We start from the raw sequence: 14424 nt of genomic DNA on the forward strand, positions 1-14424 counted from the left end.
AAATCTGTTGGAAATGTAAAGAAAAGGAAGGTGATTTTTACCACATGTGGTGGACATGTGATAAAATGAAAGAGTTTTGGGAATTGATCTATAATGAATTTAAAAAGATGCTTAAATATACATTCCCAAAAAGCCTGAAGTCTATTGCTAGGTTTGATAGGAGAGGATATTAAGAAGATGGACAAAAGATTATATATGTATGTTACGACAGCTGCCAGTTTTGTTAGCCCAAAAATGGAAAACACATGAGATACCAACTGTGAGGGAGTACACAGAATTAGCAATATTGACCCATAGGATTCGTAGTCAGGAGGAAACAAAGTACCAAAAAGAATGGAGTAAATTTATGGTCTATATAAGTGAGAACTGTAGAAATTTGAAGACATTAGCAGGACTGAGATAAATCTTACGTCATGGTTTAGTTATTATTAAGGAACTGTGGATTAGGGATTGGAATAAGAAAACCTGCGGAAGGGAAGGAGGGAAGTGAACTGCTCTACGGAGCGTAAAGTAAGGCAGATGTAAAAAGATTTGAAATATTTGTGTATTTTGTTGGTGGTGGTAAATTTGAAATAAGGTAAAGGTAAAGGGACCCCTGACTGGGACGCGGGTGGTGCTGTGGGTAAAACCTCAGTGCCTAGGACTCGCCGATCGCATGGTCGGCAGTTCGAATCCCCGTGGCGGGGTGCGCTCCCGTCGTTCAGTTGCAGCGCCTGCCAACCTAGCAGTTCGAAAGCACCTCCGGGTGCAAGTAGATAAATAGGGACCGCTTACCAGCGGGAAGGTAAACGGCGTTCTGTGTGCTGCGCTGGCTCGCCAGATGCAGTTTGTCACGCTGGCCACGTGACCCGGAAGTGTCTGCGGACAGCGCTGGCTCCCGGCCTATAGAGTGAGATGAGCGCACAACCCTAGAGTCTGGCAAGACTGGCCCGTACGGGCAGGGGTACCTTTACCTTTAAAGGGACCCCTGACTGTTAGGTCCAGTCGTGACCGACTCTGGGGTTGCGGCGCTCATCTCGCTTTACTGGCCGAGGGAGCCGGCGTACAGCTTCCGGGTCATGTGGCCAGCATGACTAAGCCGCTTCTGGCGAACCAGAGCAGCACACGGAAACACCGCTTACCTTCCCGCTGGAGCAGTACCTATTTATCTACTTGCACTTCGTGCTTTTGAACTGCTAGGTTGGCAGGAGCTGGGACTGAGCAACGGGAGCTCACCCCGTCGCGGGGATTCGAACCGCCGACCTTCTGATCGGCAAGTCCTAGGCTCTGTGGTTTAACCCACAGCACCACCTGCGTATTTGAAATGAAAACTTAATAAAAAGCATTTACAAAAAAAAGAAAGAAACACATAGCCAAGGAACTGCAGCTACTGCAGGAAAATAAACCTGGCCTGTGTGTGTGTTTCTGGTAGATTGCCTCGGCTGTGCCTCTTCATTCCACACCCCACTTCCTCTCCCATGCACTCACTGTGTTCATCGATCAAGTCCTCCAAGCTGGGGAAGATGTTGGCCAGCTCCTTGTAAATGAAGTGCTCCTCAGACAGCAGAGGTTGGTAGAAGACCTCCAGCAGCACCCGAAGCATGCGCAGGTGGGCATGTTCGGTGATGAACAGCTCTGCGGGAGAAAAGGCAGAGGGAATGTCAGGACAGGTGTCCTCTCCCTGCAGTGCAGTTGTGTGGGGAACCCTTTCCAACCTTGGGCAAAATAACGAATATAAAGCAGTTTTTTCACTCCCACACAAACCTCTTTTTCCAAGCAAGCCAGCCTTTTTATTTCATTTTAATTAAAGCACCGCCCTTCATCCAAGGATCACAGTATTCGAGGGCATATTCCAGCAAGGCAAAAGCACTCAAGGAGGGGCAAGTGACTCAGCAGGGAGCGTGGCCTAGGGAGACTCCCAAGTGCCAGACAGAGATGGCTTGAGGGCCACATTTGACCCCCCAGGCCTGAGGTTCCCCATCCATGCTGTAGGGTCTATTCTGCCTGGATACTGAGGTCCAGCACTGAGGGCCTTCTGGCAGTTCCCTCATTGTGAGAAGCCAAGTTACAGGGAACCAGGCAGAGGGCCTTCTCAGTAGTGGCACCCGCCCTGTGGAATGCCCTCCCACCAGATGTCAAAGAGAACAATAATTACCAGACTTTTAGAAGACATCTGAAGGCAGCCCTCTTTAGGGAAGCTTTTAATGTTTAACAGACTACTGTATTTTAATACTTTGTTGGAAGCCGCCCAGAGTGGCTGGGGAAACCCAGCCAGATGGGCAGGGTATAAATAATATATTATTATTATTATTATTGCAATTTATATATTAATGTGCATGAGAGATAAATGGGAGGCATGTCAAAGAAAAGCAAGCAGGGGTTGCAAGTACCGCACTGGTGTCAATGGGGTGGGTGTGTCACACTTATAATTTCTTTTAAAAGGAATAAAGCAAGTTTCTAGTCCTGCTGAAACAGGGACAAGTCAGTTATTCAAAATATCTACATCCCGCCCTCCACCCACAAGGAACAGCACAGCTTAATTTAAAACAACAAACCCATTAAGGCAAAGCCTAGTGCAGATAAAATTTACAATTAACACCCATCACAAAACTGCAGAGCAACATCTATAAAGACCCCAGTGCTGAACTCTAACAACTGAGTGAGTAAGCAACTGATTTTAAAGTTATGTGGCATAACTGAAATTGTACTGGAATTGCACATTAAGCTGCAACCTTTCCTCATGGGGAGAATTCCTCATCGCAGCTTAAAAAGGGATCTAAAGAAAAGCGTACCGTATTTTTCGCTCTATAAGATGCACCAGACCATAAGACGCACCCAGTTTTTGGAGGAGGAAAACAAGAAAAAAAATAGTCTGAATCCCTGAAGCCAGAACAGCAAGAGGGATCGCTGCGCAGCAATCCCTCTTGCTGTTCTGGCTTCAGCAATAGCTGCGCAGCCTGCATTCGCTCCATAAGACGCACACACATTTCCCCTTACTTTTTAGGAGGGAAAAAGTGCGTCTTACAGAGTGGAAAATACAGTATATCACTCTTAGAATCATAGAATTGTGGCGCTGCAAGACATCCCAAGGGTGATCTAGTCCAACCCCCAATGTTTTGCTTTGGGCTCAGTTCCACCCTGCTCCCATCTTCCCTTGACTTGTCTGTTTTCCCAGCCCCAACCGGTGCTGAGGTGGTGAGAGCGAGCTACGTACCATTGATGACCTCTTGCCGCTTCACTTCGCTTTTCTTCAGCCTGAGGAGGGTGTCTTTGGGGACGAGCTCCCGCCAGTTGGGCGGGTCCAGCTCCAGTTCCGAAACACGCGGCTCAGTCTCCTCAGACTGGGGATGCAGAAAGGACGGCGGGGGCTCCCCTCCCCCAGCCCCTCCCGGCTCCAGACTGCGGAGAGAGAGAGGAAGACACAAAAAGTGATGGCTGGCCGACGCAAAAACAGAGAAACGAGTTAAGCATTGTCCTGGGCCCATCCCAAAGCACTCTGGCAATTTGTAGTTCTCACAAAACTACAATTCCCATGGTTCCTTGGGTGAAGCCCTAATGGTTAAACCTGTTTCTACATTTCCAGCATAGCTGTATTGCAAATTGGCGGGTACAGAACTTCCTCATCATAGCTGTCGTTTCCCTTTTTTAAAGGGAAATTCCCTTATTCCGAATAGGATTCCTCGCAAGAAAAGGGAAAGGTTGACAGCTATGCTGAGGATTTCCCTTCTGCCAAAAAGTTACATGACAGAGAAAGCGGTACGGGCACATTCACAGAGCTCAAAAAGCACCTCCCTTTCATGTCTTATCCCACCAGATCGAAGTCTTTTATTTTAATTTTTTCTCCCTCTTCAGAAGTTACGAAATTGTCAAGATCAGAGGGAGAGTTGACGCAATTCTCCTCCTTCGCAGCCTCTTCATTCCCACTGAATAGATCCCATCGTGCTAAGGAATCTGTTGTTGCACCCCCTCCAAAAACAAGATGGAATTGATCAGTTTCTTTCTCTGAGGGTAGAAAGGAAATAAAGATTTAAAAGATCTTGCTGTCTGGGTTGTTCTGCTGCACTGAGTAAAGCAGCCCTTTCCCAAAGAGAGCATCTCAGCTGGTCCCGGAATGGTGCTCTGCAGCCACTTTTGATATTTTGAATCACTACAAGTTTGTATTGTATTGTTTGCTGAATTTGTTTTGTTTTCTCCTTATTTACATGTTAAAATAATAATAAATAATAAAAATTTTAAACGCTGTTCTTATTTTGAGCCACTTTGAGCTCAACATTGCTGCTGGAAAAGCGGAATACAAATATTAAATCAAACCACCCGCCCAAGTAATTGCTATTAATATTTTCCATAGACACCTTCAATTCACCAAGTGCTTTTTTATTCTTTTGGCATTTTACCACAGGGCAAACTAGCAAGAGAATTTGCTACAAGACGTGGAATCATAGAATTGTAGAGATGGAAAGGAACAAATGTTTTGTTTATTGTGTTGCCAAAATTTGTTTGTTTCTTTTTTTAAAGTTATAAGTAATCTCCACCAGTGGCTGTTAGTTATGATGGTTAAATCAAATCTCTCCAGACAGAACTGTATTTACCTCTCGTAAGCACGAGTTGGGAAGCGGTAGTTTCCGGTTAAATTACAGCTGTAAAAACCAGTTATAGTTTACTATTTCCCATGGGAAGCTTGAAAAAGAAAGTGTGGATTATTCGGGAGAATAGAACTATTTTGGTCCTCCTGGGCAGAAGAGATAGTTGGCTAGAGTGGCAGTTTCAAAGTCTACATCCTCCCTCGCTCAGAGGTACTTAAAGTGTGGTCCGTGGACGATGGGTGGTCCACAAGCTCTGCGCAGATGGTCCACAGAAATATTGTGGAAAAGTTGAGAATCTCTCCATTTGTCTCTGTGCTTGAGTAATTCTTTCCCCAACAATGGAAACAGAGGCCATTTTGATCTACTACTGAACAGACCAACAAAGTGGCCTATGATTTTCATAATATGGCACAGCACTGGCGTAGCCAATTAATTAATTTAAAAAAAAACACAGTTAAAGGGGGCTTTCCTAGCAGCTTAGCCTAGGGACCACAATTTCCATAATAAAGAACTGGTTTCAAGTGTGAAGCTGGTATTGATGAAGAAGTGTTATAAAAATATGAGTTCTGTGTGTGCTTGGATTTGTCGAAAAAACAAGTTTATTAAGTGGTCCGAGAAATTTTAAAGTGGTAAAAAAAGAAGAAGAAAAATTGAGACCCTCTGCCCTAGTTCAACAGCAGGGCATATAGGATAAAGGTACTTCTTGCCCTCTTGGCACTGTGGCAAAAGGAGAGAGACAAACAGCTGTAGTTTACTTTTTTCTGAAGCAGTCCATGTGTGGAGCTGGAGTACTTCATCCCTGCGGTTAGTGCTCGAAATTCCCTGGGTGCCAGCTGCGTTTTGCTAGTGGTGCGGGTCCAATTGCAACCACGTGGAGATTTCTGGGCGCCAGGTTGGCGACTGATGCCTCCATCGAGCCAGCTGACTCGTGTACTGCAAAAGACACGGGTCTTGTGCTGCTGCGTGAATCATGGGATGGGCATCTTAGTCCTCCATCATCACATGAAGGAAAGTAAGGGCCAGGTTGAGTACAGATATATCTGAATGTGCTGCAGCCTTGCCGCAAACGGAACTCACAGACCACAGTTTAAAAACCTCTGCCTTAGTCCACAGTTAACGCCATTTCAATTTCCACTGTGTGCAATTCTCCTTCTTGCATACTGGGACCAGCAAACTGCTGTACAGTGGTACCTCTGGTTACATACTAAATTCGTTCCAGAGGTCCGTTCTTAACCTGAAACTGTTCTTAACCTGAAGCAGCACTTTAGCTAATGGGGCCTCCTGCTGCTGCCGCTTTGTGTTCTCATCCTGAAGCAAAGTTCTTAACCCAAGGTACTATTTCTGGGTGAGTGGAGTCTGTAACCTGAAGCGTATGTAACCCAAGCTACCACTGTAATAACAAGCTACAGTCATGCAATGTAACCAAGATTAAATAGAATCGTAAGAGCCCAACCCTCTGGTGAATAGACACATACTGCTGTGGCGAAGGTTAATTAGGTTTAGGGTGCCATTCGGCACCTAGGTGATATACCTGAGTTTCCAACAATGGTTAGCGGGGGAGAAAACTACCATCACCCCAGCATTTAGTGCAGGCGGTAAACAAGACTAACGCTGGTTTGGGGTTTGCAAAGGCTTGAAACCTGGCTCCTGGTGTGGGCGCCCCATTTCTGTCCCCTCCTGGGTGGCTCTCCAGAGGGGGAGCATCTCTTCACCTACTTGCGACTCCCCTGCTTCTGCCGAGCCTGTTCTAGGGACTGCTTCTCCTCCATCTCATTGGCACGGGCAGCGGCCTCGATGTCCACGTCGCTCCGCGATCGTGGCTGCTTGCCCTTGGCTGAACCGCGCAGAGACCGCTTCCGCTCGTATACCCGCAGGCTCTCGGAGCGGCCCAGCTTTGCTGACAGCCTGGCGAGGGGGTGGGCGGACGGGCAAGGCAGAGCCGGGGGGCGGGGGCCACAGACACACACCAAAAAAGACGCAGACAGGGGAGAGCCGTTGGGTTGGACGAGCCGAATTTGGAGAGGAAGGAGGGCGGTGGAATGGGCCACGGGACACGGGAGGGCCACGGACCAATCACGAGAGACGACGGGGCGGGGCGTAGCGCGCCGTACACCAGTGGGAAAGGAGACGGCGGAGCGTCACAACCAATAAGTGAACAGGCCAAGCAAGCACCCAATTGGGTAGCAGAGGAAAACAAACACCAGCACATGCGGCAGTGGAAAGACAAGGGAAGAGAAAGGGGGAAAAGTGAGAATCCCAGAACCAGTAAGAGATCCATGCACCAGAACAGGGGAGAGTGGGGAAACACTCCGGGCACAGGCAGAATACCCTGTGCTGCCATGCAAAGGTTTGAGAGAACCTCAGAGAACAGGTGCAGCCCCCCAAAGAGGGTGCAACTTCAAAAGGAACCCTGTTTCTTGTGAGGACCAACACCCCACACCGCTAGCATTACTGGGGCCAGGGATGAGGGCTCAGAACCTGCTGCAATGACCCCCAAGTTCACCGCTGTGCGCCCACAAGGGAGGGGTAACTGAGCCAATTAGCCCCCCTCCCAGCCACCCCTAAGCAAACATCGTACGGCGCCCCGCTTCGCAAGCAACGGACTTGGCGAGAGGGGCACCGCCGTTCTAACCAGGCAGCTTTGGATAACAAGGTCATACTTAACTCGGCTCGCGTGTCTTTCCCTGAGGAAGGAATTCATGCAAAGGGTGAGGGAGTGTGTGTGAGAGGAAGCCACCAACCTTTTTCGCCTTCTAGAAGGGAAGAACAGAATATAGAAGGGTGATTTGGTTAACACTGAAAGGAGAGACAGAGAGAGAGAGAGAGAAAAGAGAGACAGAGAGAAACAGAGGGAAAGAATGCTATCCTCATTTTATTTTATTTTTTAAATGGAAGCTATGAGAGAAGAGAGTCTTTAAAAAAACATAGGCCTCTTTACATACAAACACCAGAGAACCTGGATGAGAGCGAATGAAGGAATACTGTTCCCTGAGAAGGGAAGAGCCAAGTAACCAAGTGACAACAGGACTCTGGAGACACCATGGGATTTTTCCCTCCGTGCTTATGCAAGACCCCCATAACATTTAACTCCAGATTAAACAGACTAGAGCAGGGAATCAGGAAAATCATGGCTTCTCAGGTGTCGCTGGATCCCAACTCCCATCAGCCCGAGCCAGCAGGACGTCTCTGGCCAGGGAGGGTGGGGTATAAATAAAATTTATTATTATTATTGTTATGATGGGAGCTGCAGTCCAAGTCATCTGGAAGGGCAGAGCTTTCCCCAGCCTTAGACTAGCACACCCACCAACTGTCTGCGTACTCAGAGCATCACCAAACCACACACAAATAAGCATTCAAAAGAGGGGAGAGGGTGTGGGATTGCTTATCTCTCCCCCGCCTTTCCCCCAAATCTTCCCTTGAGTTTCCCAAAACGGTGCCCCTCTCACCTTTCGTTTTCTGTGCCATCTTCAGCTGGGGGCTGCTCCCCAGCCATGGGCTGTTCTGTAACCGGGGAGTCTGAGGCATCAGTTGAAGCCTGACTGTCGGCACCTAGAGATGGCAAAGGGAGGACAGAAGTCATCGGGGGGGTGGGAATGGCCCAAACACCTTCGCCTGCCCCCTTTTTAGGGTTCTTCCCCGCAGCTCCTCCACCCTCAGCCTCACCCGGTGATCTCTCACCCTGCTCTCTGTCACTGCCCTCCCCAGGAGGGGGGTGAACAGTGACGGACACTCCCGCAGGATCCGACCCCGAAAAGCTTCCCTTGATCCGCCCTGGGCCTCCCTCCAATGGCTTTCCTTTCCTGTCCGAGGCCGGCGCCTTATCAGCTGCTGTAAAGGAGACAAAAAAAACAAAAACACAGGGGAAAAAATAAGCTTTAGAAGACACAGAGTCCATGCATATAGCGCTCCCTAACCGCTTTAAACACACGGTTCTCCTCCCTGGACTTCCCCCGCTTCTGAAGGCTTGTGCACATACCAAACCTCTCCCCATTTCAGATGCTGGATGGAGAAGCAAGGGTGCCATTTAAGCTCTGGGTAGTTTCCCATAAGGCACCAGGGCCGTAGCTCAGTGGTAGGGCATCTGACTTGCATGCAGAAGGTGCCCGGTTCAATCCCTGGAGAGCCACTGCCAGTGATAGCCTATTTCAGTGGGATGGTGCAGTAAATACCTTAAATCAGGGTTTCCCCAAACTTGGGTCTCCAGCTGTTTTTGGACTACAATCCCCATCATCCCTGACCACTGGTCCTGCTAGCTAGGGATGATGGGAGTTGTGGTCCAAAAACAGCTGGAGACTCAAGTTTGGGAGACACTGGTGTAGACGATACTGCGTTGGCCAGGTCAAAGGCCTGACTCACAGTTGGGACCACAAGTGTCATTTGGTCCAACCCCCTGCACTGCAGGAATCTTTCACCCAAGGTGGGGCTCAGACCCATGACTCTGAGGTTAAGAGTCTTATGCTCTACCGACTGAGCTATCCTACCACAAATGTTACTGGGCAGAGAGCCTGATGTTTTGCGGGTGGCTTGCCATTATCAAGCAAACCAGGCCATTATCAGCCTTTTGTTTCTTCAATAATCCTCAATAATAGCTGGCATTATTTGCCAGCCCTTGCTAAATGTATGAATTTATGAGTTTGCTCAAATCTTAACCTTTCACGGAATGCCGAGGTTATGAGGGTCTGCCCCCATAGCTGTCAACATTTCCCTTTTTTAAAGGGAAACCCCCTTATTCCGAATAGGATTCCTCGCAAGAAAAGGGAAAAGTTGACAGCTATGGTCTGTCCCCGTGAAATAATAATAATAATAATTATTATTATTATTATTATTATTATTTATTATTATTTACACGCTGCCCATCTGGCTGGATTTCCCCAGCCACTCTGGGTGGCTCCCAACAGAATATTAAAAACACGATAAAACATCAAACATTAAAAACTTCCCTAAACAGGGCTGCCTTCAGATGTCTTATAAAAGTCAGAGGCTTTTTAGGTTAATTTGTTTTTGTGGCTGTGTGGAACCCAGTTCAGCTACTGACTGATTCTGTGACTGCGGAAATGGATAAAAGGCCCCCATCCAAACAATGACTATCATAAGCACAGGTAAGGGGAAAAAATAATTTTAATTTTTATCATCTGCAATACTGTTTTATTTATTATATAGTACAGTACACTGATTATTACTTCCATTTTACGAATCAATGGCCTCGTTAGATAATAAAATTCATGTTAAATTGCTGTTTTAGGGGTTGTTTTTTAAAAGTCTGGAATGGATTAATCCATTTCGCATTACTTTCTATGGGAAAGCGCACCTTGGTTTTGGAACGCTTTGGTTTTGAAATGGACTTCCGGAATGGATTAAGTTTAAGAACCAAGGTACTACCACTGAACAGTAATTACCAAACAAAACATGAGCGTGAAGATTGAGCATTATTGAGCCTGTATCATCTGAATGACAGAATAGGGTATCGTGGACTTAGTACAGTGGTACCTCGGGTTAAGAACTTAATTCGTTCCGGAGGCCCGTTCTTAACCTGAAACTGCTCTTAACCTGAGGTACCACTTTAACTAATGGGACCTCCTGCTGCCATCACGCAATTTCTGTTCTCATCCTGAAGCAAAGTTCTTAACCTGAGGTACTACAGTGGTACCTCGGGTTACATACGCTTCAGGTTACATACGCTTCAGGTTACAGACTCCGCTAACCCAGAAATAGTGCCTCGGGTTAAGAACTTTGCTTCAGGATGAGAACAGAAATCGTGCTCCGGCAGCGTAGTGGCAGTGGGAGGCCCCATTAGCTAAAGTGGTGCTTCAGGTTAAGAACAGTTTCAGGTTAAGAACAGACCTCCGGAATGAATTAAGTACTTAACCCGAGGTACCACTGTATTTCTGGGTTAGTGGAGTCTGTAACCTGAAGCGTCTGTAACCTGAAGCGTCTGTAACCTGAGGTACCACTGTACCATGATGGCTTGGGCTGAGGGGGGTTGGAATCCAGCCACTCCTCCTTCCCCAATAATTTAAGTGTCTGTGACAAGGAAGAAGAAGAGTTTGGATTTGATATCCCGCTTTATCACTACCCGAAGGAGTCTCAAAGTGGCTAATATTCTCCTTTCCCTTCCTCCCCCACAACAAACACTCTGTGAGGTGAGTGGGGCTGAGAGACTTCAGAGAAGTGTGACTGGCCCAAGGTCACCCAGCAGCCGCATGTGGAGGAGCGGGGAAGCGAACCCGGTTCACCAGATTACGAGTCCACCGCTCTTAACCACTACACCACACTGGCTCTCTAGAAAAGCTAATTGATTTTTTTTTGGGGGGGTGCATGTAAAATGTGTAAGGGCACTATTTTGTAAGTGCATAAGCCTTCAGAGAAAAGGGAGGAGCCCAGGAGTCCTCTCCCACTTAACTTGCCCAATTTTAAGCCAATACAGACACGGTTCCCACAGACAGACACACGGATGGAAACATAGCGAGCAGCCACAGCATGCCAAAAGGAAGTTGTCCGATAACGTTGACGAGTATGATGGGCTTGTACAGGAATGTGTGTGATATATTAGTAATATATTATGATCAGGAGGGTGGGGCAGCGGGGAGGGGGAACGTCGTTATGTGAAAGGGGACGTTGTTATGTGAAACCATGAATACAAAAAGTTAGTGCCTGAGGTTACGAGGGAGTGCATTAGTTTAATGCGGACCCCTCCGCTAAGAGAGGGACAAGGTGACACATGGGGCGTCATGCGTTATTGGGGTGGGGGAGAAGAGGAGGAGGAGGGGGAGGGGGCGCTGGTACCTTCACCCTCTGGTTTGGGTTGTCTGTAATCAGAATCTACAAAAAATGCAGGAAAAAAGAAGAGGAGGAGAAATGGAGGAGGGAAGGCAAAACGGGCTAGGGGAAGAGAAAGGTATAAAACCAAACCCCACCCAGGGACAACAGCGCCTGCCTGCGTTAAATAATAATAATAATCCTCCATTATTATTATTATTATTATTAAAAAATACTTATGGGCAAAGAGCATGCCAGACTCACCACTCAAGCTGGCCTGGCGCATGCAAACTGGACAGTAGGAGAGGAAACCCTCACTGTAAACTTATCTATAAGGGGTCAAGCCCTGATCTTCAGATTCTAAGATACAATTACTAGCTAGAGAACCTGCTCCAGAGAGGTCAGTCCTAGGCATTTCCAGAGAAGGGGTGTCGCTCAGTGGGAAACCATCTGCCCTGCATGCAAGAAACCTGGAGAGCTGCTGCCCACTGGTGCAGGCTATACTGACGTAACTCAGAAGAGGTCAGCTTTTCTGTGCAGCCGCAATCCTCCCTTGTCCCTGTTATGTCCTGTTGTTTCCAGGATGGGGGCAAGAGTGGGCACAGCCACTTTGGGGGCATGCCTTCATTTCTTTTGGGAAGAACATTGGCTCCCTTCGCTTAAGAGTTTGTTTTTTTAATGACCAGGGAGGTTGTGGATTACTGAGCTGAGTACAGGGAGAGCAGCCTCCTGAAGCAGGCCTCTGCTCCTGCCCACAAACGCATACTTACAGTGGGAGTCTCCCCGGTTCCAGCGGGCTGGGTCCAAAATGCTGAAGCTCTTCTTTGATCTGGGAGCTTCCTCGGGCTTCTTGGTCCCCGAAATCTGGGTGAGCAGGAAACAAGGAGGACGAGAGAGGAAGAATGAGTAAGAGCTGCAGCTCAATGGAAAATCATCTGTTTTGCATCTCCAAGCAGGACTGGGAACTTCCCACGTCTTAAATGCTGCCAGTCAGTGTAAGCAATTTGGAGCTAGATGGTCCCAATGGTCTCACTAATTATTATTATTATTATTATTATTATTATTAATAATAATAATAATAATAATAATAATACCCCACCCATCTGTCTGGGTTTCCCCAGCCACTCTGGGCGGCTCCCAACAAAATATTAACATATGATAAAACATCAAACATTAAAAACTTCCCTAAACAGAGCTGCCTTCAGATGTCTTCTAAAAGTCAGATACAGTGGTACCTCGGGTTACAGACCCTTCAGGTTACAGACTTCGCTAACCCAGAAATAGTACCTCGGGTTAAGAACTTTGCTTCAGGATGAGAACAGAAATTGTGCGGTGGCAGCGGGAGGCCCCATTAGTTAAAGTGATACCTCAGGTTAAGAACAGTTACAGGTTAAGAACGGACCTCCAGTACAAATTAAGTTCTTAACCCGAGGTACCACTGTAGTTGTTTATTTTCTTGACATCTGATGGGAGGGCGTTCCACAGGGCGAGTGTCACTACTGAGAAGGCCCTCTGCCTGGTTCCCTGTAACCTCACTTCTCGCAGGGAGGGAACCGCCAGAAGGCCCTCGGAGCTGGACCTCAGGGTCCAGGCTGAATGATGGGGGTGGAGATGCTCCTTCAGGTATACAGGACCGAGGCTGTTTAGGGCTTTAAAGCTCAGGACCAACACTTTGAATTGTGCTCAGAAACGTACTGGGAGTCAGTGCAGGTATTTCAAGACCGGTGTTATATGGTCTCAGCAGCCACTCCCAGTCACCAGTCTAGATACCACATTTTGGATTAATTGTAGTTTCCGGGTCACCTTCAAAGGTAGGGATGAAGTAGCTTCCTAATCCCAACTCTGCCCAAATATGGACTCTCTGGGATGTGTTCTAGATTTATCAAATTCTCATAAAGGTGAAGCTCTTTTGTTGAAAGGCAAGAGCTAGGACTTTAGTAAACCAGTTTGTTCAAGTTCTCATCATTTGGGTGTGGCTGGGTAAGGGACAGGCACCAGGTCCCAGATTATTATTCTTTACTACGGTACATTTATTCATTGCTTTCCATGAAAAGAGGTCGCTTGCAAATCCACAAAATGCAAAACAACCTTGGTAATCAATCTGAAGCAAATACACAGGGGGGAAATGGCGCCATTCTGGGTTTCAGGCTTCTCCATACCTTCTTGCGGAAGAAGTTGGCTTTCGACTTCTTGTTATCGGCAGCTTTCGTCTTAACCCCCAGGGACTTCATATATGTCACAACAGCAGCAAAAATGGCAGAACTAAGGGACCAGAGGGGAGAGAGAGGAAAACGAAAAGTTGTTGAGTGGTTGCAGACAGCAGAGGGAGACATACAACTTGGGGAAGGCAGAACTGAGCCGACTGGTCTGCTTTCAGTTTTGGTATTATCTAGTCAATTTTCTGGCGACATCAACCGGAACATTTATATGATGCCCCCTGATGGCACAAGGTCACCAGCAATTGAACTGTCATTCACTTCTGTGCCATGCTCTTCTCATGTTGTTATGGTAGGCATATATAGGAGGAAAGCCCATTTTGGTGCAACATTCCTATATATGCATGCTCCTGAAGCACTATTCCAAATTCTCTACACACACATGCACACAGGGTATGATTCATTGGTACAGCTCCAAAAATGCCTGTGCCGGGGGCGGGAGGGGGGCAGAGGTCACTAAGCAGCTACAATGGGCCCTTATAAAAGACACTTGCCCACACCACACATTAAAGCATGTTTACAGCTCATGGCTCTGTCCTGCCCCTCCAGCAAAGAATCCTGGGAACTGTAGTTTACACAGAGCTAATGATTCCCAGCACCCTTAGCAAAAGACTGTTCCCAAGATTCTAGGGGGAAAGCCTTGGGATTTAAATGTATGGCACAGATCTGGTCCAGGAAGGCAGCAGAAGGGACGGCAAGGGACCCTGAGATCCAATGGAAATGCATAAACTCTTGCCTGTGAAAAGACCTCAGGTTAAAATATCTCAGGCACTTCCAGGTAACAAGCAAGCAGGGCTGAAAAGGACCTTTTGCTCCAGAGCTTGGGCTACCAGTTTTTGCAGACTGTGCTGGTTTTGGTGGGCAAGTGGCCTGACTCTGGGATAAGTCAG

General features: G+C 47.4%; 1 protein-coding gene across 28 annotated transcripts in view; it reads right to left on the minus strand.

The window, feature by feature from the left end:
* Positions 1 to 14424, minus strand: part of ARHGEF1 (Rho guanine nucleotide exchange factor 1) — a 69381-nt gene that overhangs the window by 21233 nt on the left and 33724 nt on the right. For 7 of the 28 annotated variants that reach the window (XM_083626897.1, XM_083626896.1, XM_083626895.1 and 4 more), the window contains 9 exons: positions 13478 to 13580; positions 12089 to 12182; positions 11346 to 11381; positions 8241 to 8390; positions 8009 to 8111; positions 7304 to 7315; positions 6279 to 6467; positions 3194 to 3378; positions 1468 to 1614 (listed from right to left, as the gene is read on the minus strand). In XM_083626897.1, coding sequence (XP_083483023.1) covers positions 1468 to 1614; positions 3194 to 3378; positions 6279 to 6467; positions 7304 to 7315; positions 8009 to 8111; positions 8241 to 8390; positions 11346 to 11381; positions 12089 to 12182; positions 13478 to 13580 — 1019 coding nt within the window. The remainder of the gene's footprint in view (positions 1 to 1467; positions 1615 to 3193; positions 3379 to 6278; positions 6468 to 7303; positions 7316 to 8008; positions 8112 to 8240; positions 8391 to 11345; positions 11382 to 12088; positions 12183 to 13477; positions 13581 to 14424) is intronic. The other 21 variants (XM_083626886.1, XM_083626885.1, XM_083626881.1 and 18 more) reach the window with 5 other exon arrangements.

This window comes from Podarcis filfolensis (genome assembly GCF_964270895.1).
Source record: "Podarcis filfolensis genome assembly, chromosome: 8".
NCBI lineage: Eukaryota > Metazoa > Chordata > Lepidosauria > Squamata > Lacertidae > Podarcis > Podarcis filfolensis.